General features: G+C 40.3%; 1 protein-coding gene across 1 annotated transcript in view; it reads right to left on the bottom strand.

The window, feature by feature from the left end:
- Window positions 1–10,553, bottom strand: part of AFG1L (AFG1 like ATPase) — a 56,556-nt gene extending 46,003 nt beyond the window's left edge. The window contains exons 1-2 of the mRNA XM_069851676.1: window positions 10,532–10,553; window positions 8,556–8,749 (exon numbers count right to left, since the gene is read on the bottom strand). Of these exons, the coding sequence (XP_069707777.1) occupies window positions 8,556–8,749; window positions 10,532–10,538 (201 nt within the window). The 5' untranslated portion in view covers window positions 10,539–10,553. The remainder of the gene's footprint in view (window positions 1–8,555; window positions 8,750–10,531) is intronic.
- Window positions 10,554–25,394: the final 14,841 nt, after the last annotated feature.

The following is a 25,394-nucleotide window of genomic DNA, read 5'->3' as shown; positions in this document are numbered from 1 at the left end:
TAGAAGTTTATTCAGAAAATATGCAAACCTAGCTCTTATATAAGACCCACTTAAGGATTTAATTTTGAGCTATATTAATAGGATAATAAAAAATTTGTATCATCAATCTGTGGCCGAACAGGGTTTCAGATGTTCTGAAACCATTCCACTAACAGACAAGGATGCAACTATTTACTACTGCTTTGAAAGCATTGCAAGACAATTTAATCAACAAACATCTTTCAGTGTGTACTTTTCAAGAGCTCACACACATTGAAAGTATCAATGCTCAAAGTTACGCAGTGAAGAGTGGAGAAGTGGGAAAGAATGAATGAGCGAGACATTCATAGGAATTTATTTTTTGTGAGTAACAACAGTGATTTTAAGACAAAGTACTACAACATTAAATTTATTACATTAAAAGGCTCTATTAATGCAATATGTAGTTTCACAAGGAATGACACAAAGCTAGTGAAACAAATCAATGTTTAAAGTACTGCTTTACCTGTCTTTTAAAGGTTATATAACCAGAACAAGTAGTAATGCCTACATTTTTTTCATTGGGAAGTGTTTATTAATTACATTTAACCACCTTGTTTGTCTTTTTAGGCATATTTTATTGTCACTTCAGTATTCACCATTTCTAGAAAACATGCTGCAGAAAAAAAGGAGGTTTTTTGGCTAAAGGAAAAATATATAATTGCTCAGGCATCACAAATTCTAAATTAACTTTTAAATCATTTAAATAATGGAACTAGTGGGTTTTTTTGTGAGGACAGCAATTTTTGAGTGATATCTAATTGCTTTGGAAAAAAAATACGATGGATATTGTGACAGATTCAAACACACTTGCTGAAGCTAATCATCTCTAAAAGCAAACTGAATGCTAGAAAAACTCCCACCCTCTTTGAGAAACTGAAGAAATTTGTCGCAAATACTTTACTTCTGAGCAAAATCTTCTTTTGTTTACTTCTGCCAGAATTGACACTATTGCCAGTTTTAGGATACTCACTTCCACAATGTTATTTAAAAGAAGAAAACTCAATCAGCAGACTTTTAAAACTGAAACTCAGACTTCCTAGAGGTTTCAAGCTATTCAGCATAATCATAAAATTTATTTTATTTTTTTTAATTTATTTTTTTTTAATTATTCTTATATATCTTCTGAAGCCTGGAACCTGTGTATGAAAAAGAGTAACTTCCACTAGGATTTCTGATAAAAAACAGTCAATGCTTTTGTCTCAACTTAGGGCACAGTAAGCAGTCAGGAAGGACAGCAGTATGTGGGGACAAACAAAGGAGAAAATTACTTCGGAGATCCTGGTTCTGTTGAAACACACACACCAAAAAGAACAAGGAGGGGGTAAATCTAACATAGAAGATCCTCCAGTTACCCTAAAAAATGGTAGTCTTGTTTATTTCAAGGAGGAAAGGAAGAAAAGTGGGGGATGTAGGAAGAAAAACTAAATTAATTAGCTTTTCCTTGCCCTTGCTTCCATATGATCCTGAGGTGTATCTGGGGTCTCACTATGATCACGTTCAACTGGTTGACAAATTTGCTTTTCACAACAATGGTAAGACCCAAGAAGGTTAAAGCTAGTATTTAAAGCACACAAAATCATGTACAAAATTTGAGCTTGAAGGGGAAAATTTATGAATCTTTAAATGTATAATTTGAATGCTCACCACATGCTTTCAAGTAAGAGAATCACCACAAATGTGTCAAATCCCTTGAGTCCCCCAAGTTTCTTAATTCTCATTCTTTGCAATAACTTGAGAAAGTATAACTCAAGTGCTTCACCAAGTTTCATTATTATCAGGACATAACACAGAAGGAATCTTTTTTCTTTTTACAGATCAGTCGACTTACCTTTTCCCTGAAAACCATTCCTATTCTAAAACAGTGACAATTCTATGAGAAGACACACACCTTACTGTTTTTAGATTTACACAATTCTCTCCTCTACTATAAAAATGTTTTACACTTTTCTGTTTCAAAACCACTTGCCTTGCTTTGATTATATCACCTCAGATTTTTCTTTTCTGTTTACACTTCATTTTAATCAAACTATCCTACCTCATCTAAGGAATTATACTGTCAAAACACCTCCTTCATTCTGACAACTTTCTATTCTTTCTTAAATATTTTTAACTATGTGCAAAGCCTTCCCATCTTCTCACATACTCCCTGCCTCAGACATCAGAAGCAAGCAACTAATTTCCTGGGAATATTTACACTCTGATATGAGAAACTTTTAGGTGAAAATACATGTCAATAGTAAGATCATTAATTAAAATACGCAAAATTCAAGGAGAAAGCCTCCAAATGGCAGATTTTCTTTTAAACACTGACAAAATGCATCTTTCTCCCATTTTTGAGACCTCCTTATTGGTTTCTGTAGTAGCCGACGACATTTTCAAGGTCTTGAGTGGTGTTTACTATTGTTCATACCTCTTTTCAAAACATGACCTCACTTATAATTGAGCTTATTTCAAGTCATTCGTACAGCAACTCAACAACTCTTAAGATGTCCCAATTGGCATTATCTTGAAAAACCCGAGATCTGAAACCTCTATGGAAATTCTTACAGCCTTGAACTCAAATTCAGAGGATCTCAACATATCTCAAAATACAAGGCCATGCTTTCACCAAGTTGAAGATCAAAGTCATTGTTCAAATTTGAGTAATAATTTTGAAAAACAGAAGCCTATTTGGTTTGCAGCAAGATTAACTGTTTTTCCCCCTCAAATCCATTCTCAGCTGATGTCCCAAAAAAAACTGTACCATAAAAAAATCCATGGTTTTTTTATCATAAAGGAAATAGCTTATGTCATGTGTCTCCCAACAACTAATTTCAGAAAGCATTAGCCTGTGAGGTAATGCAAGTCTCATCCAGACAGTGAAGTGCTTCTATTGTATCTGATATATTTGTTCCCTCATCCCACTTTTACCATTTTATTCGCTAAAAATATATTTCGATAAAAACTGACAAATTAAGAACCGAAGTAAAACAAAACAGACCATTCTTGTAATGGTTCACAAGTGCAAGAAGTTTCTGTTTCTGGAATAACTTATTTTAGAAGAGGCTTCTGTATCTCTATCACAGAATAAGTAAGGCAACAAAATGAGGAATATTAGACTACAGAGGAGGCTGACAGAGAGAGGCTTTTCTCTCTCTCTCCCTCCGTCTCTCCCCCCCACTTCCCACACCCCTGGTTCCCTCTCTCCCCCCTCTTCTTCACTACAGCCTCTCAACCACGTTCCCTTCAATAACAGAGCCAGGAAGAATCAGCACACTCAAAATGCCATGCACCACTATTTTTTATTTCTAAAAAGCTACAAGTAGATTCTTCAAAAGAGAAGAGATTTTATACTAAAAGTAGGTTGGTTAGGCTGCTAAAAATCTTAAAAAGCAAGAAGTCATTCCACAAAACTGATGTGTAACTGATTAAAGTGTTTGACTTATTTCCAAAAAGTCCTTAAGTAATTTCATAGAATCCTAGAATGGTTTGGGTTGGAAGGGACCTCAAAGATCATTACTTCCAGGCCCCCCTGCCATGGGCAGAGACACCTTCCACTCCATCAGGTTGCTGTAAGCCTCATCCAACCTGGCCTTGAACACATCCAGGGATGGGGCATCCACAACTTCTCTGGACAACCTGTTCCAGTACCTCATTTTCAGTGCCATAAAAAGTTTCTTCCTAACATCTAATCTAAATCTACTCTCTGTATTTAAAATTTGTTTCATTTATATCCATTATAACCTATTAAGTACAAAACATTAAGCAAAGGCAACGTCAATCATTTTAACGTAAAAGCAAATCTTAAGGCCAACAGTACAAATTTTAATCTTTTACTTTACAGTATAGTCAAAGTTACAAAGTATCAGGGGAGTGCCAATGAGCTATCCACAAATACAGCATTTAACTGCACTCTGTGTCATTCATACTTGTTGGAGATGCTTTCTACAAATTACATTAACTACTTCCACTCATAAGCCTATACAAATCCTACTAAACCCAGGCCAATTCCAGAGAGCAGTACTCACCATCTCTTCCTGGCACAAAAAGCTTTTTTTCTGCTTTTCAAAACTGAACTGAGTTTGCATTCCTACCCTGAAAGTCTATCACAGAAAAGAAATATATTTTGCTTACTAAGAAAACTCCTTGATAAATGCAGATATATGGCAAGCATATGGTGCCACTGTCTACAGTTCGTACAGTGTTTGATGACTATGATTCTACCAAATATCTGTTCATGGCTGTGACTCTTATTCTGGGTAAAACCTTCATTAAGGGTGCTGGTTAGAACTTTGCTGAAGCAAAACCTGCCCTATGCTAGATTTTAAACCATACTTTACTTGGCTTCATTTTATCTGAAAAAGAGGTCTGTTGTAACATGTGAATAACTTCCTCAAAGATAGCAGAAGAGAAACAAAGATGTTGCGACTACTTCTCCGTCATAAATCATGATTTCATTATACAAGCTAGCAAGGCTTTGGCAGATTTACACAAAACTCAATGCTCTCTGGGGTTTTGATGTATGGCACAGCACCCTAGTGCTCAAATTGGTTATCAATCTTTTTAGGACTTCCACAGAGATATCAAGCTCAAGAAGAAAAACCTCAAACTGCAACAACACCTACCCCAACAGCAAATAGTTGCACCATTTTTAAAAGCTGGTTTAAAATTAAAGCATGGAATTGAAGCAATTTTAAATGAGAGAGAAGTATTTTAAAGGAACCAGTGAAAATTATGTTCTCAACCTAAAAAATTGCATTTGACTTTTTGCTTTTAAGAAAGTGTCAGTCAAGCTGCCTTTACTACGATTAGTGCTGTTATACAGGGACAAAGTAGCATCACAATTTCCTAAATAGAATAAGATTAGCATTTGTTCTCTGCAATAGGGATTTTGCCCCCTATTCATGCTTCCTAATCAAAGAAACAGTAAATAACAAACCCCCATAATGGTACAAATGGCTACAAAGCCATTACAAGACACCTGCTCTGACAACTATAATGATTCAGCGCACTCCGGTTCACACAAGTCAGCTCTCAAAACTATTCTCAAATGCAGTACTTTTAGAACACAATATCCTCATGTCCAAAGCAGTTTACCGGAAAAGACCAAATGCTCTAGCCTACTGCTTCTTGAGTTTAACAGGAAGACCAACACCTTCATCATAATGCTTTTTCTAAAGAAAGAAGATGAATAAAAGTCTGGCGTTATGTCCAAGAGAGAATGTAGGAACAAGCCAGATAACTGGCTGTCTCTTTTACAGTCCAGGTACAGTGTCTAAAGACAATTTTGATTTAAAAGACTAGGAGCCCAACACCAAAGCTTAAAAAGAAGCTCAAACAGATTAAGAAAAAACCTTTCACATCAACCATACTCAAGATACAAAACTCTGGCCTGCTAGATTACACTTACAGAAGTAGTTTTGAAAGCTGAATCCTTACACTTATGCAAAAACAGGTCTTGTTCAGACACACCACCATACTGCTCTGGATAAAAAAGGATTTTTCAAAGAGGAAATCTCTATTTTTCATTTGGTACTTGCCCAAATTGAATCAGGAGGATGGTTTATATTCAAAAATTAATCTACAAAGTCATCAAGACAACATGGAACCTCAGGCACACACCCATATAGAGTATGAGTGCTTTAAAATACCATACAGTTTTCAGACTATACCTGTAATTTTCACAATGTTCTTATGTTTTCACTAATTACAATTATAGAAACCCCAGATGTAAAAAGGTAAGCAATCTGATGAGCTCACTCACCAGCCAGAGAAGGCAAAAATATACCCCAAACCACTGTTTGGCTCCAATTCCTACATCAGTGTTAGAATCACTGAAAGATTTGGGTTGGCAGGCACTTAAGGGGATCAGGTGGCCAAACCTCCTCTGTTTGATGCTGTGTCACAGAATATCTCAAGTTGGCAGTGACCCATAAGGATGATCAGGTCAACCGCTTCCAGAACAAAACTTCCAAAGACACACTCATTGCCCTCTATGAGCAGTCTTGACTTTGCACCTTGCTTCCTGTACTTCAAAACTACTTTCGTGTTTTTCCTTCCAGAGTGCCTGACTTCTGCTCTACAGAATTTTCTCCCATGCAGGTTTCTTCCCACTGTATCTAAATAAAACAAAAGAGCTCCTTCCTCAGTATTCAGTGTGCTTCCAATCACCATGAGGCAGGAAGACATTTATTGCATCTTGGCTTGTACGAGAAACGGCATGACCAGCAGGTCCAGGGAGGTTCTTCTCCCTCTGTACTCGGCACTGGTGAGACCGCTCCTTGAATCCTGTGTTCAGTTCTGGGCCCCTCACCACAAGAAGGATGTTGAGACTCTGGAGCGAGTCCAGAGAAGAGCAACGAAGCTGGTGAAGGGTCTGGAGAACAGGCCTTATGAGGAACGGCTGAGAAAGCTGGGGTCGTTTAGCCTGGAGAAGAGGAGGCTGAGAGGAGACCTCATTGCTCTCTACAACTACCTGAAAGGAGGTTGTGGAGAGGAGGGTGCTGACCTCTTCTTCCAAGTGACAGGGGACAGGACAAGAGGGAATGGCCTCAAGCTCCGCCAGGGGAGGTTTAGACTGGACAGTAGGAAAACATTTTTCACAGAAAGGGTCATTGGGCACTGGAACAGGCTGCCCAGGGAGGTGGTTGAGTCACCTTCCCTGGAGGTGTTTAAGGCACGGGTGGACAAGGTGCTAAGGGGCATGGTTTAGTGTTTGATAGGAATGGTTGGACTTGATGATCCGGTGGGTCTCTTCCAACCTGGTTATTCTATGATTCTATATGATCATCAAATACATAATTTCCAGCTACATATATGACTTCAAAGCATTCAAAGGATGTCAGAGGCAGTCCAATAGGCAAGCATGTGTCCCAGTCCTCAGCACCCTGCTATACCTGCCTATTTGAAACAGGCACATTTTCAGGTGTAGCACAGGCCATTTACTTGTTCTTACACCATCATTCTCTTGCCTTCTTTTTTCATGCCTCGAAGCTAATATACATGAGGAGAACATTAGAGTGGTAACTCGTGAAGACAACAGCATGTCATTTAGAGGCACTTGAGCCCTATAGGCGTTGGCTCCCTTGATGTCATGCTCCGTCATCCACGCTTGCCATGCAAAGAAAAAACAGTATTTGTGCCAGGTAATAGAAGAATTTGGGGTTGTAAGGGGAAGTAAAGGCTGACATGGAGATTTATTAGCAAGGTATGCAGCTGACAGCATACATTGACTGTAAATGTGAAAGTTACTTCTAACAAAAAATAAAACCAAGAGTGGTGTAAGAGAAAGAAAAATTAAAATATTCAGTGGCTGGCTGGGAACAGCAGTGACAGTTTCCAGACATCCTTCTCTTAAGGGCAGGGAGGTGCCTCTCCAGTACAGGCTGGAAAAGTGAAGATAAGGATGGCAGGAGATATTTTGCTGTGCTTTGTTTTTCACGGCACTATACTTTTATCATTTTTGACTTGGTCAAACACCCCATTCTTGTTGCTTCCTCTTCCCGTGTTTATGACTATTCCTGGAGTATGTTAATCAGGTGCAAATGAAGCATATTCACTGGCTGTTCAGCTTCTGTGCACATCTATGATTGCCTAATATTTACCAGGTAATTAAATGCATTATCTACTTTGCTGGGGTTATGTTTGATTTTCTGAGGTATAACCTTAAATCTACACAACACGAGGCAAGGAAAGCTGAGGGGAGATTCTCACACCAGTTCTAGTTGCTTCCCATGAGAACCTGCCACAATAATGATATCAAGATTTGCAGGTGCCAAGGCCACAAGAGCAACAATCTGAGAACAACAGCATGAGAACGAGACATGAAAAAGACTGCACAGAGGCTCTGGAAAACACTGTGTCAACAGCTGCAGGGACAAGTTACAGAGCTGCAACAGCAGGCTATTAGCATTACTAATGTTAAGGCACTACAGTTGCTAAGGTGCTGTACGAAGGGACATGTCTGAATTTCTGTAAATACTTTGAAAACAAGCTGTGATACCCCCAAAAAAGCAACTGGTGTGCAGATCACACCTCTTCCTTCTGTCCTTACCTTACCTGGAGACTAAAACCACTGGAAAGAATGGACATTTTCTTAAAAAGTCACTTCTGATCTATATTATAACGTTCTGCGAAGTTAAATTATTTACACTTTGATGGCTAATTTCACCTATATTCATGGAAGACATGTTAGAACACAAAGCATAATTAACTGTTCAGTATGTGTAACCCAGTGCCTGAGAATTAACACCTGTTCTAGGCCCATGACTCCTATAGCCAAATGATATTTGGAAAGGTAGATGGTGGACATAACCAAAAATCATGTCAGATTTTCTTACAGAATTATTTCAACAATATTAAATTTGGTTACTTCTAGAGTGCCACTGGAATTTTACAAACCAAAAAGGAAAGAACAGAGATCCAAGCAAGAACAATGATCTGTAAACAGCCAGCTGTAAAAAGACTTGTGTTAATGACAGGAATTTATGTACTTTCCATACATTCTTATGAGCAAATCTAAATGTAAAAAATATTTCTATCATTATAAACCTCACCTTTGAGAAAAGGGTTTTTGAACTGATGCTGTAGCCTTTAAGGCTCTCGTGCAACTTCTGCAAGTGCTGTACAACTCTTCTCTGTTGCTCATCATTCCTCAGCTCTTTTTGCTTAATCAGAAAGTCATAATGTTCTAAAGGTCCATTGCAAACTAATAAGGCTCTGGCACTAGCATCTGCCTGGGCTGTGCATGCTGTAAAATGAAAAGTACATTAAAAAGTACATTAATAACAGAGAAGTTTCAAAAAGCACTCCCTTATATTCACAAATAATACGTGTTCTTAACAGTTTATACAAAGACGTATACATATTACTTACCAATACAACCACTAGAGTAGGTTATCTCTTCATTCTTCATTAAATCAACTGCTAACATTAGCAGTAAATAGCTCTAGTAGTATGTTTTAACATTTTTTTTTTTTATTACACTAAAAAGGCCAGCTGGAGAGTGGTAAGACTTGAAGGAACTGTTGCAAGGGAAGTTTTGACCTTCCCTCCTGCCCCCTCCCTGGAAAATTGGGACAAACCCATTTAAAAATTTCAAATTAGTAGATTAATCCTCTAGAGAGAGGTGGGCTAAACAAGACAGTAGGAATTTAAAAGCCAGCAAACAGAAGACCAAAATAGCAGCTCTGTAAACAAGCTGAAAGAGTCAAAGACCACAGTAAGCAATGCAATAACTGTGAAGTTCCACAATACCACAGCCGGCTCTGCTGGCATTATCTTGCCCCTGGAAGAGACAGGCCTGTGCCCAAGCAGGAATCCTGTTTGGTTTTTTTTTAAAAAAATAAAAGTCAGAATTGCTAGATGTAAAGTGAGATATAACTAGGAAAGGAAAGAACATTCAGGCTTACAAAGGGGGCTCGCTACATCAGTAAGTTCAGAAACTTAACAATGGAATAAACTGAAAAGGTGTTTGATACCTTCTTTGCTTCCAGTGTAATTTAGAAGGTTAAGAATAACCATCAGTAACACAATTTGTGGCAATGATAAAAGCAATAGATTTGAGTAGGAAAAACCACATATCATAGACTACACAGTCAGATATTTTGAACACAGTGAGGTTTAAGGACATTCATCCTTAAATGCTTCAGATAAGTTTCCTAAGCAACACAACAGCCTCTAACAGCTTTCTCACTGGAGGCATTTGAGGTTCCAAAATATTAGGGATATGAAACAATTTTTTTTCTTTAAAAAGGAGAGAAAGGCAAATCCAGGAATTCATCAGTCAGTCAAAACAACTTCAAAACACTCAAAAATACTGGAACAAGCACAAACAGGTTTTTGGTTTTTTTAAACAAAAAATGCAGCACTGAACCAGATAACAACATAACAAATAAAAGGCAACTCCAGCTCCTCCAGAACAGTGTGAGATCAACATGTTTTCCTCTCTGATCTGTGAACAAGCTTAGTGGGCAGAGGAAAAACAATTGCAGTAACACTTTCATCATTGGGTCATATAGAATTCTCGCACAAAGTAGGAAAATAAGTTGTAAATGAAATAACTGCTGAGCAGGTACAAAAACAGCTAGAAAAACTATATATAATGAATAATGACTACAGTTAAACTAGGTGTATATTTGCAGTAAAGTTTCAGAAAGGGCTCAGAATCTCAGGTTGATGCAACCCAAAATTTCTATTCTAGACCTGTAAATGACAAGATAAAGTATGTGGACTAGGAACACAGATAACTGCAAGTCAGGAGGGGCTGCAAACATCCTGGGAGGCAAGGCAATTCTGACAAACCAGACAAAGAAACTCAATACAAACAGGATGCAATTCAACATGGGCAAAATATGGTGCTTATGGAAAATAAGTAACTGAAGGGATAGGGAATGACCAGCTAAAGAGGGGATAGGGAATGACCAGCTAAAGAGCAGCTCTGCAGAAAAGGATCCAAGAGCTACACTAGATCACAAACTGACAGCGAGACACCATCATAAGCACACATGAAAAAAACCCCAAACAAACCAACCTGTCATATTTAACACTGATATAGTTTGCCCAGGAACACACTTTTCAATTTTGACATCCTATTTCATGAGAGACAGGAACTAAATGGGAGAGTAGATGATTTAAAGGATTTTTTTGTTAAACCATGGGTCACAACATACAGAGAAGTTCTAAGAGGTACAGAGAGTTTTAAATTGTTTTAAGAGACATAAAATCAAAATAGTTGCAAAAGAGAAGGATCAAACCAGACCATTTTATCAAATTATGTTTATTTATTGCAAGTAGCTCCTTAGTTTCTCCAAAGCAAGACCGTTACTGCTTACATATGCAGCCAATATACCAAGTTCTCCATCCCTGAAGGAACGGAGTTACTGCTATGAACTAGAAGTAATTATCTCATGCCTAGCTAAAAAGATCACATGGAGAGTGTTGAGTTCAAAATCTGTAATTGGAAAAAATTTAGTAAAACCTTTAGAGAAAATGAAAGAAAAGCACACCGCCATCTCCATATGTGTTACCTTCACAACTGTACTTACGGCAGTGAAATCAATTGATAGCCTAGAAGTTGTAAAACTTTCGTTGATGAAGAGAGAATTTCAAAAATAAGTTTGACAAAGGTCTGTCAGGAATAGGTCAGCAGTACCTGACCTGCCTCCAAAGGGAAGGGGAAAAGCTGAAAATGATCTCTCAGTTCTTTCATCTTGTTTTCAACCATGCCATTCCCACAGAAAATCAGTCTCAGTCCTGTGACCTGAACCTCTAAACTATCCATGCCTTCCCCACGTGTAGAGCTTGATGGCTGTCAGAGTTCCATTGTGAGGGACAGCCAGTGCCCCACTGTACCTATAAAGCTACCAGCTCCTACTGCTTACTACAAGATTGAAAAGATAAAAAAAAAAAAGTTGATTTATGGATAAGAAAGGTGTTTGCAGCTCATGACCTTCCTGGTCATGAACAAAGCAGAAGAGCAGGACTGCTCAGAAGCGTGGGTTTTTGTCTCAGATTACATGTACTTACAGCTAACCATCCCGGGAGTGGAAGAAAATACTGCGTCATTGACGGACGACAGAGATGGAGAGAATGCACAAGTGATGACAGAGGGTGTAACGGGACAAATTATTCAGTGTTCTCCTAAAATAATACTGAATGTTGGGATTTAAATATTATGAGAGTATACTATAATACACTACCAGGAGACTCTCAGTAACTGGTCAGTGATGAACTCAAACTTGTAGCTGCAAAACAAAGACATACTCTTAAAAATCGTGCAGGGATTTTAGAGGTAAGTCAACAGATGACAACTATTCAAGTGATAAACTATGCTAAGAGACAAAAAACATGTCTCTTCCACTCTAACCTGGATTTTTGTGGCACATCATTCATACAATTATGCTTCTACAGAAACCTATTCCTGAACTGATAAATAAAAGGAAATTTTAGAAATTTTAATAGATAGCAGAGGAATACCAGGCAATTACCATCCAAAATTTTACATCAAGGAAACTACTGTTAGAATAGGGATCAGCTATGATTCAGCACATTAATTGTTGTCCTACAGCCTTCTCCTCCATACTGGGTTTTCATTTATGTCTTTGCATTTCATTATCTAATCTATGTATTACATATATTGCTACTCATTTTTTATGAACTTTCTTCTCAAATCTTTATCACATGCACAAAAAGCATCTTCTGTCTCTATGTTGTATTCTAGATAGGACCACAAAAAAGCACAGCATGAATTCATTATTCACCTCCTTTTACAAAAAAAAGTGTAAAACTACGGATGTGTTTGTTCATAATCTTTCTTTCTCACCTCCAAGGTTCAGGGCAGTGTTGGATGTTACCACATTTAGTCTGACATTCCCTGCTTCTTTAAAACATGTCACCAGAGTGCAACTCCTTACTAAGTTCTTGTTCCTAAAACATACCTACTTAAGTGTAATCTCACATTATTTCATGCCAGAAAACTAGCTGCTTGCCTATCCAAGAATCACAGGCCAAGCTGCAGTGAAGACCTACTGTGATACACACAAAAACAGTCCTGTCTGGGGGAAATCCAAGAACTGAAAATTACTCGAGCAAAAAAAAAAAAAAAAGACACAAAAAAACCTATTAATATATAAATGGTTAATGAATAATGCCAATCTGAAATTATAAAAAGTTTCCTTTCAAGTGGGGAACTCGAGACACCTTCAGTAAACTGGCATGTGTGAATACATAAAAACATAAAAATACATAATATGTGAAAAAAAAATACATAATGTGTGAATACATAAAAACATAAAAAGTGTTCTTAACTCCAGGGACCTTCTGCTCTGGAAACGAGCAGCAAATTGAAAAACTAATCAGTACGTTGTTGAGTTTTCCTACTGCCACTTAGAACTGATGGCTGAGACGATAAAGGAAAAAGGCATGTGAAATTCAATGACACCACTTATGAAGGCTACAGTCACAGCTGAGGCAGGCACCGGAGTTATTTATGTAAGAAGGTAATTTGAAATGGAAGCTAGGTTGTGGGATATCAAAAACAGATCCTGAAAGCACAGCCAGGAGGCTGAGAGCATATAAGGGTAACTGAGGTAAACCACTCACCTCTGTAATCTATTTTTTCCCCTAGTACTTGGATTTCATTTTATAAGGTTTTGAACTGTTATGTCTAAAATCTGTCAGAAGCGAATTCCCATGACAAAAATCCTAGCAGGTCCTCATCTCCCCCGGTATTTCAGGGCTTAGGAAAAGAACCTGCACTTCCCTGACATCAATTTCATCTTTGCTGTCTTTGCATGACTGCAAACTGACACCTTTGAATTTATTAACCTGGGAATTTTCAAGTAATGCAACAAGATTTCATGTGACTTTAAGATGATTATTCACTCCTGGGAGAGAAAAAGTATTGTATTTCCATAGACGAATTCAGATTTGGTCTGCAAGATCTCTTGCTGCCACTGAACAAAAATCTTTTAAACACATGAGTAGAATTGTAGACCTTTACTAGGATAAAATATACAGAAAAAAAGAAAAACCATGACTGACAGATAATATCCAGCTGAAGAAGCAAAGATCAAACAAGTGGAAATGAACTTCTTTTATTGCAAAAAGTAAGTCGTGCTTCAGATTACAATATTCACCTCACTAGAGAATCACTCACATACTATACCTGGGAAAATGTGTATTATTAATTCTGGAAGCAAAGTTGAAACAAGCACTTCAAGGGACTAATGATGAAAAAAAGTCACCTTCAGCCCTCGTGCCACACATACGCTTCAACTCACTCCCTTGTGGGAATTATCAGACAGCATTTTCATTCATGGCAATTAAGGCTAGAAGACAATGAACGTTGACCTTTCTAAGTATAACGGAAGCAAAATTTATCCAATTACCCCTGAACTATGCTCAAGAATTGTGTCGATTATAGCATATTTTGAAGAAACTATATGCTAAAGACATAAGAGACGGAGAAACAACCATTTCCTATAACACTTTTGCTGTAATGGTTAATTAATATTTGTCTTGAGGATAAAAAATATTTCTAACTAATGGCTGTTTGAGAACTGTATTTAAGCCAAACTCACTGAGGTTACAACTGCACCAAAGTTAATGACCCCAAAATCACACAACTGCCACCTCTGCTGACAATCACAATCAGGCAGCTGGAACAGCTTCTGCTAAACCAGCATTAAGGCGCCCTGCAGGAATCGCACGTTTCATTACTGCTCCACAGATAGAACGCTGCCTTGAAAGCTTTCCACGAGCACTGGAATTTTTGTAGGGAGAGGAAAAAAAGGTAACAGAAAGCTACTTTTCAAAACTGTCCCATTCTCAAAAATCCAAGCCAAAGTTCAGAACACTGTCTCCCATGAGACTTTGCCAACCAGCCTTCTGAAGAGTTCAAAGTCTGCCCTCTGGAAATTTAATGCTACTGTCCTACTAACCACCCTCTTCACTTCACCTAGAACAGAAAACCCTATCATCTCATGATCACTTTGTCCTAGGCGTCCACCTGCTGCCACATCCCCCACAAGGCCTTCTCTGTTCACAAACAGCGGGTCCGGGAGGGCACCCTCCCTTGTTGGTTCATTCACCAGCTGTGCAAGGAAGTTGTCTTCCATGCACTCCAGGAACCTCCTAGACTGCTTCCTTTCTGCTGTATTGTACACCCAGCAGATATCAGGAAGATTGAAGTCTCCCACAAGAACAAGAGGCATTGATCTAGAGATTAACCCCAGCTGTTTATAGAAGAGCTCATCAGCTGCTTCTCCTTGGCTGGGTGGTCTGTAACAGACTCCCATCACAAAATCTACCTTCTGGTGGGCTCCTCTGATTTTAACTCACAGGCACTCAATCTCCTCATCACCACAATCCATCTCAACAGTGTCCAAGTCCTCCCTTACAAAGAGGGCTACCCCGCCTCCTCTCCTACCCTTCCTATCCCACCTGAAATAGTGGGAGCTTGTAGCTCCAAAGGCTATTTTTGTGCAGGAGAATGGGAATGAAGTTAGCAAAAGATCAGAAAATACAACATTTTTGCATGCTAGTGCCTGTAGGTAATAATAATGCTCTCTTGTGTCATTTTTTATTAAAGGTATGTGCAAGTTTTGCAGAATCGGTCTCAAGCATGTAAACTGCACCACGGTGTACAAAGTTTTAGATGAGCTAAGCACATGAACTGAAGTGAAGCACATGCATAAACCTGCAGAAGAACAAGGATTTGGGATGTAAGCTTCTAAGAAAAGAGACTATGTGTTGGTTATAAAACAAAAAATACATTTATAATCCTATAATACACCGAAGAAATACACCTTTCAAATATTTTATAATGCTTTATAAGAACAGGAGGGAAGACCATCTGAAAAAAATGTATTTGCTTTCCAATGCTTAATAGAATGTTTCGAACCAGTCATATAGGGGGAGGGAAGGCTGAGTTATCTGCACAAATTGAAAATGTCAGGCTAATATCATATAAAACCAAAGAAAATAAATACTGAGCAGTTCAAACCAGAAGAAGCAGTTTGCAGCCAAGATATAAGAACAGACTTCAACTATCCTCCCATCTTTGTCTCGTTACATGACCTTAGGTGGATCACTGAAACCCTACTTAGGCTTCTTGCAGTCCATTCATTCGGGCAGTATTCGCAGAAGTGGTATTTAAGCTTCTAGAGAAACACAAGGGTTGGAACTAGAAGTCTGCTTTTATGCATAAATGCCTATTATTCTGAAATAAGATTACTTGTACTACTTCCATGCGTGCTCCATTTAACAATCTGACCTACAGAAAGTACAAAAGATAGGAAACTTTGTCACTAAAAGTGGAAATTTACACAAATACTACTTGTGAAGAATTTCAATTAAGGAAAAAGTATAGAAGTGTTGAAAGCAAATCACAAAAGAAACCGAACAGAAGACTATAAACCAGTGACCATAATAACAATATTATAAATCTGTCCATTGATGTCTGCCCACCCTTGCAGATGTTCTCAAATATTATAGAGGTGTGACAAAAATAAAACCAAGACCAACTCCATAATTCAGGAACCAAGAGTGGGAAAGACAAAGAGACGGTGATAGAATATGTTCCAACCTGTCACAGTGAGACAAGGCTCAACTCGATTGCTTCATCCAGTACAAGCAACCAAGTGTTCAAACATAGATGCTTTCTTACCCTTGGTTGGAAAATGTCAGTGTGCAAGAGTGAACAACGAGTTAACATCAAGTTTCTTGTGAACCTGAAGAAATCCCCAATGGAAACTGAGGCTTACAGTGAAGAGATCCCAAAGGTCAAGTTGGTGCTCAAAGGAACCCATTTTTTGTCAGTAGAAGATGTGAAAACACAAATGACAGAGATCTTCCACTTTGAACATTTGCAGCATCTTATGCAGCTGTGTGACAGCTCAGAAGGGAACTAGTTTGAAGGTGATTGTAGTCTTTGCTTCTAACTCAAGCCTCAAGTTAACAAAACCCATAAACACATGTATTACATCGGTTTTTTGAGTGAAGTTGCCTAGCAGAGCTCAGCCCTACACATCAGACCATCCATACATTCCCAAGTCATTGGGAAAACTGCGGCAGGAACTTGCTACTGCCCGCCTGACTTGCCATGCAGCCGCAACCAAATGAAGTCCCATTTGCTGTGGGGAAGCAGCCCTGTCACTGTGGGAATCATAGAACAGTTTGGGTCAGAAGGGACCTTAAAGATCATCCAGCTCCAACCCCCTCACCTTAGGCAGGGACACCTCCCACTAGAACACTTAGTTGGAAACAGACTTTTGAGATCAAGTCCAACCACAGCTGTCCACTACTAAACCACATCCCTGAGCACCTCTCCTACTCATCATTTAAGCACCTCCAAGGACAGTAACTCAACCACCTCCGTGGACAGCCTGTTCCAGAGCCTGATAACTCCCTTGCTGAAATCTTCCATAACGTCCAACCTGAGCCTCCCCTGGCATAACCTGGGGCCATTTCCCTCTCCTTTTCTCCAGGCTGAACCCCCGTTCCCTCTGCCGCCTTTCATAAGGCTTGTTCTCCAGCCCCTTCACCAGCTTCTGTACAGAAGGTAACTCTGCTTCGAATACTTCAAATACTTTGTCCTTTCCAATATTTCACCAGTGAATGCGTGTTTCTCACACCACCATCCCTACTAAACCATGTCCAGAAGTGCCACAGCTACACACGTTTTGAACACCTCCAGGGATGCTGACCCCCTCGCTTCCCTCGGCAGCCAGTTCCAATGCTTAACCACAACTTCAGTAAAGAAATCCTTTACTAATACCCAATCTAAACCTCCTCTGGCACAACTTGAGGCCATTCTCTCTCACCCTACCACCTGTCACTTGGGAGAGGAGACCAGCACTTGCCTTGCTACAACCTCTTTTCAGGTTATAAAGGGCGATAAGGGCTGGAGCACCTTCCATATGAGAACAGGCTGAGAGAGTTGGGCTTGTTCAAGCTGGAGAAGGCTCCGAGGAGACCTTATAGCGACCTTCCAGCACCTGAAGGGGCTGCAGGAAAGCTGGGGAGGGACTATTCCTAAAGCCTTGCGGCGACAGGACGAGGGGGAACGGGTATGAACTGGAGAGGGGCAGATTTAGGCTTGATATTCGGGCCAACACCCCCAGGTCCTTCCCTCCCACGGCTCCCCAAGCCCCCTCGCGCGGCGGCCACCGCGACGGGAGCGGGGAGACAAGCGGTGCGGCGGGCAGGCCCGCCGCACCGCTTGTCTCCCCGCTCCCGTCGCGGTGGCCGCCGGTGCTTGATGTGTCCCCGTCCCCGTCCCGCTCCGCTGACCCGACCTCCGCGCGTCCCGCCGCGGCTCCGCGCCGCAGCCCGCAGCCCCCAGCGTGCGGCCAGCAAGGGCGCAGCGGGCGCCGCCATTTTCCGCGGCGCGCGGGGAGCGACGGGAAAGCGAGTTCCGACCCCTCTGGCGGTGCCTCTGATGGGCAGGCCCGGATCCTGCTGCCCTTTTCTTTCCTCCTCCCAAAAAAACCTCCCACTAGATCAGGCTACCGAAGGCTCCATCCAGCCTGGCCTCGAACTCCTCCAGGAATAAGGCAGCCACAGCTTCCCTGGGCAACCTGTGCCAGTGCCTCAGCGCCCTCATAGTGAAGAAATTCCTCCTTTTGTCCAGACTAAATCTGCCCCTCTCCAGTTTATACCCATTCCCCCTCATCCTACCACCACAAGCCTTTGTGAACAGACCCTCCCCAGCTTTCCTGTAGCCCCTTCAGGTACTTGAAGGTCACTATAATGTCCTCTCAGAGCCTTCTCCAGGCTGAACAACCCCAGCTCTCACAGCCTGTCGTCACAGGGAAGGTGCTCCAGCCCTTCGATCAAATTTATAGCCCTCCTCTGGACCCGTTCCAACAGCTCCATATCCTTCTTACGTTGAGGATTCCAGAACTGGACACAATACCCCAGGTGGGGTTTCACCAGATCGGAGCAAAGGGGCAGAATCATCTCCCTTGACCTGCTGGCCACACTTCTTCTGATGCAACCCAGGATACACTAAGACCTCAAAGATCATCCAGTCCAAACATCAGCCCAACACCACTATGAGAATTAATTGATAAGTTTTGCTGCAGCAAGTCTGTATGTTTAATTATCTCGTCATATAAATCTGTCTTGCAAGATGTAGCTGGTTTAGGTCAAGAGATAACCTGTCTTAGGGCTGTGAAAATTTATTGATATGCTTAGTTGTCTTGTAAGATATAACTGTTTTAGGTCAGGAGATAACCTGAAGGCAGTCTCCAGACATGGCTGGATAATCTAAAAAAGAATGAACATTCTTTGACGATTTACACAGTTCTTTGTCTAAAACTAGTGTATAGATCCACTGCTTTTATAAGATGCTATGCCTTATACAGAAGAGCATCCAACTCAGTGCTGAATTGTAAAATAAAAATATTATTGCCTTTGTTTCGAACACTATGTCCTTTTCAATATTCTACCAGTGAACGAGTGTTTCTCACACCGCCATCCCTACTAAACCATGTCCAGAAGTGCCACAGCTACACACGTTTTGAACACCTCCAAGGATGCTGACTCTCCCACTTCCCTGGGCAGCCAGTTCCAATGCTTCAGCACTCCTTCAGTAAAGACATTTTTTTCTGACACCCAATCTAAACCTCCCCTGGCACAACTTGAGGCCATTCCCTCTCATCTGTCACTTGGGAGAGGAGACCAGCACCTGCCTTGCTGCAAGGTCATTATAAAGAGTGATAAGGTCTCCCCTCAGCCTGCTCTTCTCCATTCTAAACAATTGCCGTTCCCTCAGCTGTTCCTCATAAGATTGTGCTCCAGACCCTCCACCAGCATTGTTGCTCTTCTCTGGACATGCTCCATCACCTCAATGTCCTTCTTGTAGCGAGGAAGTCCAAAACTGCACACAGTATTTGAGGTGCTGCCCCACCAGTGCTGAGTACAGGGGCACAATTACTTCCCTGCTCCTGCTGGCCGCACTATTTCAGATAAAAGCCAGGATGCTGTTGGCCTTCTTGGCCTCCTGAGCACACTGCTGGCTCATGTTCAGCCTGTCCAGGTCACTCTGCAGAGCCTTCCTTCCCTCAAGCAGATCAACACTCTCGCCCATTTTGGTGTCATCTGCAAACTTACTGACAGTGCACTCAATCCCCTCACCCAGATAATTGATAAAGGTATTAAACAAGACTAGCCCCAACACTGAGCCCTGGGGAACACCACTTATGACTGGTGTATTTTCCAAACAACTTGCTCATCACCATAAGCATCTTATCCAACCACCTCCATTGTGACTATGAAGCTCTCTTGACAGAAAGGCACAATGCAAAAACCCGACACTCTAAGGGAAAGGCACTGACACTTGGGAATCACTAACCATAACACTCGCCTGTTTGTTGGCTGGCCCTCTGTTCCTGCCAGGACTGCACCCAAAGGTCATGATGGCACTTCAGAACTTGCAGAGTGCATTGTGCAAGAAATAGATAACAAAATGCCTGCTCATGGTAAAACCACAAAAGAAAGGCTTTAACTTACTTTTGGGTTTATAATATCAGAATTCCTATGTCTTATTCTAGCATTAAATTTCTGTGCAATATGAGAAAGTGAGCAAGGAATTTTCATAGGCTATTAACCAACTTATTTTTTATAAGCGTATAGTGAAATGTGGCATCAGAGCACTATAAAGTAGCTTGCAAACAGAAGTTTATTATACCCTGAATAATACTGTGAATTTAACAATAGTGTTTATGATCTTGAAAATATTAACAATGATTGATGTTCTAACAAGTTCAGCTGTTTTAAAATATGTAGTTACTCCAGACACATCTTCAGTGCTATATACCTAATTAAGTAGTGAACCAAAGTGCCAGCTTATTACATCTTAAAAGAGCTGTATTCAGTGCATTTTCTTTCCTCTTTCCTTTATTGAGCATTTATTGGTTTTGACTCATTCTAACATGTTATAGCTATCAACACCTGTGCCCATTTAGGAATGAATTCCAGTGAATTCATAGTGAATTGAACAGACGTCTCAAAGATGGATCACAATTGTTGCAGTATTTTTAGAAATTCAAACAAGGAAACAAACAACTTCAGTAAAAGTGATTTAAATAACAAATAACTTATCTTTATAAACAGCTTATCTCCTTGAGAACAAAGAATAAACAAGGCAACAAGAGCTGGTTTTCTTCCATTATTAACTCACATCACAATACGAATGGGTGAAATGTCAAGAATAATTGGAGAAAATGACAGCATAATCTTCAGCAAAAACATCTGATTTATTTAAATTGTAACTGTTTTCTTTCTTAACCTTGTTATCCAAGGCAGTATAGAAAAACTTCCCATATGGGTCTATTCTGACATCTTCTACCTAAGTGAATAAACCCTCTGCAATGCTGTGAACTTTCTACACACTGGCAAACTGTGAAATGCCACCATGCACTGCACTGCACACTCCAAGAACGGACTCTCCATTGGCTGTAAGCCCTTGGGAAACCCACGCTTTGGTGTTAACCTGAACAAACTAGACTTTCAAGTATACTTCTGCAGACTAGCGCGGTTAATGTCTTGTAACAGATACAGATCCATTCTGTGGTATGCTTATATACTCCATTCCCTGTACCTATCCATTTGCTTACTGCAATTCTGTAGAAATTAAATGGGCACTTACTTGTTTCACCCAGCTGCATTATTAGCCTGCCAGCTAGCTGAAAATATACGTAGTCTTTAACAGGGACAAAAATCAAGAGTATAATAAAACCCCTCCAGAGGCCCCCTCTGGCCTCTAGTGGTATAAACTGCATTTCTTTTCCCTACCCTCAAGTGCTGAATCCCATGCATGTGTCCATGGGTCTTCGTCAGACCCAATCTCAGTTGCTACAGACGAAGGGCAAGGTTTACCTGCCTGCAAGGCTCCAAGATATTTCCACCATGGGAAACATCTTTGGCTCCCAAACATAAATGTACTTTTGATATGGAACTGGCCATTCAGCCTGCTCCACGAAAATAGATTTTATGACTAGTTCTCACCAATGCAGCTCCAAGCAAAAGCCATTTTCCTGGAATTATTATCCCAAAACACTCTGGGATAAACTTGATATTAGCCTCACCTATTTTGAGACAATCAGAGATGCTATTAATAGTCTATATTAATAAATAAAGGTCGTCAGATTAATAAAGCCACATAAATGTTCCCGAACTTAGGGACTGACAGCCATTTTCACTGTTTACAGCTTGTATTTCAGTCAGTTCAAACAGCTCAGTGTGTTAGGAATTCATTGCACAGTTTTCCAGCTACACAAGCACTACTCAGCAACTCTCAGAACAAGAAGTTCATGGTAGAAATGAATGCCGTGAGGTGGTGGGTGACATTTTAAACATTAAAGAATCTAGAAATGTGTGTATTATTTTTTAATATATATTATATACATGTATTTATCTGGCAGATAAATACACAATGCAGACATCCAAACACCATGTTTCAAAGCACTGCCAACTAATGCAGGGATCAGGTAGTCATCTTTCCACAAAAAGCACTGCACAATTAGTTCAATGCCTTGTGGGTTTTGCCTTATCCTGAGTCAGCATTCCCCACAAGTTTTGACAAACCATGCCTGTATTGACTAAAATGTGTTAAACTATGCCCTGTTCAGAGAGCTGGAGAGTCCTAACTGAATAATGGAGAGATTTTGTTTCCTTTCAAGTTAAATATGATTTTTCTTATTAAAAAAAACCAGACAAAAAAAACTTACTTGAGAGGTACTGCGATACCAAATTTAAGAATTAATCATCCATTATTACCTGCATAAGTAGGTACATGCTATGAGATTCTGGTGTCATATTGCCAGTTGAAATTATACCAAAAAAATCTTTGTGTTATAGTTGAATAAATAACGTGTGGTAACAAATCCACAAGTACTTAATCTCTCGATTGTTATTCTAAATGCTTGATTTCTTGCATCTAACCTTTGGACCTACAAACACAGCTGACCTGTCTCTCTCCAGATTTTAAAATTGGCCCAAAGTTCATGTCAGACACAGAACAAAAACTTTCTTTTCTGAATTTACGCTCACCTTCATCCCAAGAGGAGAACCTTTCTGGCAGGCAGAAACAACTACAGATAGCATAACTTCAGTCTCATGGATTGCAAAAAAAAACATCCAAACCACAATTCAAAATAATCAAATACATTTTCTGAGGGCTGGAAGGAAACAAGGAGGCTGATAGGACTCTGATTTTCCCTCACCTTCATCCTTCTCTTTGCCTCGTTAGCCAGTGTGGCGTTCATGCTTTCACATGATGCAAGAGAGGTCAAGTCATCCTCCCCTTTGCCTTCCAGGCAGGAATATTTGTATTTGACCTCAGTGAAAAAAGAGATACATGAGAGTTCTCACCAACTCACTGTAGCCTCCCTACTTCTCAATGCTACACATTGGCAAGAAAACATTCACTCCCTCTAGTTTGCTTTCAAACAGCTCTCCACCACCAGTTATCTCTGTTAGGAAAAGCAGGCAGAAGAGCGGCACTAAGATGGTATGCTGTGAGAAAAGCATTCTACTTAAGCACTGCTCTTAGTATTTACCCGGTGTGAGAACAAATTATATTCTTGATCCATCATAGGCTCACCAACTTTCCAAATGTAGGCACTATTTTTTATTTCTTTAGAACAGGTAATGAAACCAGGCTTGGCCAGGAGGCAGACAATATATTATACTTAAGGCAATAACAGTGCTCTGCTGTATTTTCACATTTGCAGCCAGATGTGGCAGCATAGGTTGTGTAACAAAAACTTAACTGGATGTGTGCATGTGTGATCTCAGTAGAACTAATGAGTGTTTTCTTGCCTTGCTGCAAGACTAATTTAATAACTAGTCTAAATCAGGTGAAGGCTCCTTCTCACGCCTACTTTGTAAGACTTTGTGAGCTAAATTTCTGTTAAATAAATAGTTAGCAGTTATTAGCAGAAAGAAAGGAAGGTGCACTAGTAAGAGGGAGAAATAATACTGGAGGAGTGATGAGCATGAAATTCACAGTAAAGTTACCAAGCAAACCACACTGGTTATATGGATGAACCTGTACCTCAGGTTCATCTCTGCTGTCTGATTGTCTTTTTATTAACATAGACAACTGCTAGCCAGAATTCCTGGGTGTTAACTTTGAGTCTCTCCGGTGTCATCTGTGGGCAGCCTGCCATTTTGCCTACTGCCTAGATACAAATTTTTAGAAAAAATAGAACTAGTTTTCTTACAGCCTCATTCTACCTGGATAGGAGTCATCAGAACTCCTTCATAAGGAAGGAAGGAAAATGATGTATGCATTTAGTCATTGGAGGGGTATTGGTAACAGATATAAAAAAAAAGGTGGAAGACCTCTACGATGATAGAGTCATTTAGAAATATTAGGAGTGGATAATGGCTTTAAATTGGAGGGGAAGATTTAAACTAGACATTAGGAAGACATTCTTCACAATGAGGGTGGTGGAGCACTGGAACAGGTTGACCGGGAAAGCTGTGGATACCCCATGAACACCCTGGAGGTGTTCAAGGCCAGGTTGGATGGGGCTCTGAGCATCCTGATCTAGTGGGAGGTGTCCCTGCCCATGGCAGGGGGGTTGGAACTGGATGATCTTTAAGGTCCCTTCCAACCCAAACCATTCTATCATTCTGTGATGAATACAAGTTCTATTCACTAGTGTCCTAGATGCATCAAGAAGGTAGACATTTCGCTTCTTTTGGCAATGTTTCTTATAACATATCATTTACTTGAATCAGGTACTGAGCAATCAAAAACCTTATGTCTTGGAAGAAAAAAATTCCATCAGCTCCCCTTCTCCCTTTCTCTCCTCTTTATTTTCTTTCTATCTTTCTTCACATTACTAAAACACCTTTTTTTAACAATTACTCTGTAGACACAATTTTCCTTTCCTATCCTTTATGAATGAGATGTGAACAAACACTTAATCTCTGTAAGCTATGAGGATATACAATCTAGGCCAGTCAGTTACACTGATATTAGATGCATGACATTTGTGAAAATTCAAGAATTTTTAAAAGCTTTAATGCTACTACAGACAACATTGCCGCCTTGTTTGCAGTTTAGGTCAATAACCTCCACTTTGCTATCAACACAGAGCTTTTGGTAAGCACCTCCTCCCGCCCATATCTGCATCTGGCTGATCCCTTTTGCCTAACACCTTGCATGTACAGCATTTCCTACCCAGCCCTTTCATCCTGGTGCTCACCATTTCACATCTTGATTATGGAATTGGCTTTTCCCCTGTTCTAGATGTGTATGGTTTTGTTAACGACCACTGACAATGGTGTTGCGAAAACCACTTCTTATTCTCTTCCACCAAGACCTAGGTTGTCTAACTAACATACCAACCTAATCTACCTAGGGTTCCCAGGAATCACAGAAGCATGGAATAGTTTGGGTTGGAAGGGACCTTAAAGATCATCCATGGGCAGGGACACGTCCCACTCGATCACTTAGTTGGAAACAGACCATTGAGATCAAGTCCAACCATAGCCATCCACTACTAAACCATATCCCTGAGCACCTCTTCTACCCATCATTTAAGCACCTCCAAGGATGGTGACTCAATCACCTCCATGGGCAGCCTGTTCCAGTGCCCGATAACTCCCTTGCTGAAGAAATTTTCCCTAATGTCCCTAATGTTTTTCCCTAACGTTCCTGGCGCAACTTGAGGCCATTCCTATTGCTTTTTACTTGGGAGAAGAGACCAATACCCACCTTCTTACTACTTCTTTTCCGGCAGTTGTAGACTGTGATAAGGTCTCGCCTCAGCCTGCTTTTCTCCAGGCTGAACCCCTGTTCCCTCAGCCACCTCTCATAAGGCTTGTTCTCCAGCCCCTTCACCAGCTTCTATACAGAAGGTAACTCTGCTTTG

Source organism: Phaenicophaeus curvirostris, chromosome 2, assembly GCF_032191515.1.
Source record: "Phaenicophaeus curvirostris isolate KB17595 chromosome 2, BPBGC_Pcur_1.0, whole genome shotgun sequence".
Taxonomy (NCBI): domain Eukaryota; kingdom Metazoa; phylum Chordata; class Aves; order Cuculiformes; family Cuculidae; genus Phaenicophaeus; species Phaenicophaeus curvirostris.
The sequence above is the reverse complement of the archived record's forward strand: the minus strand, read 5'-3'. Positions and strand labels throughout refer to the sequence as shown.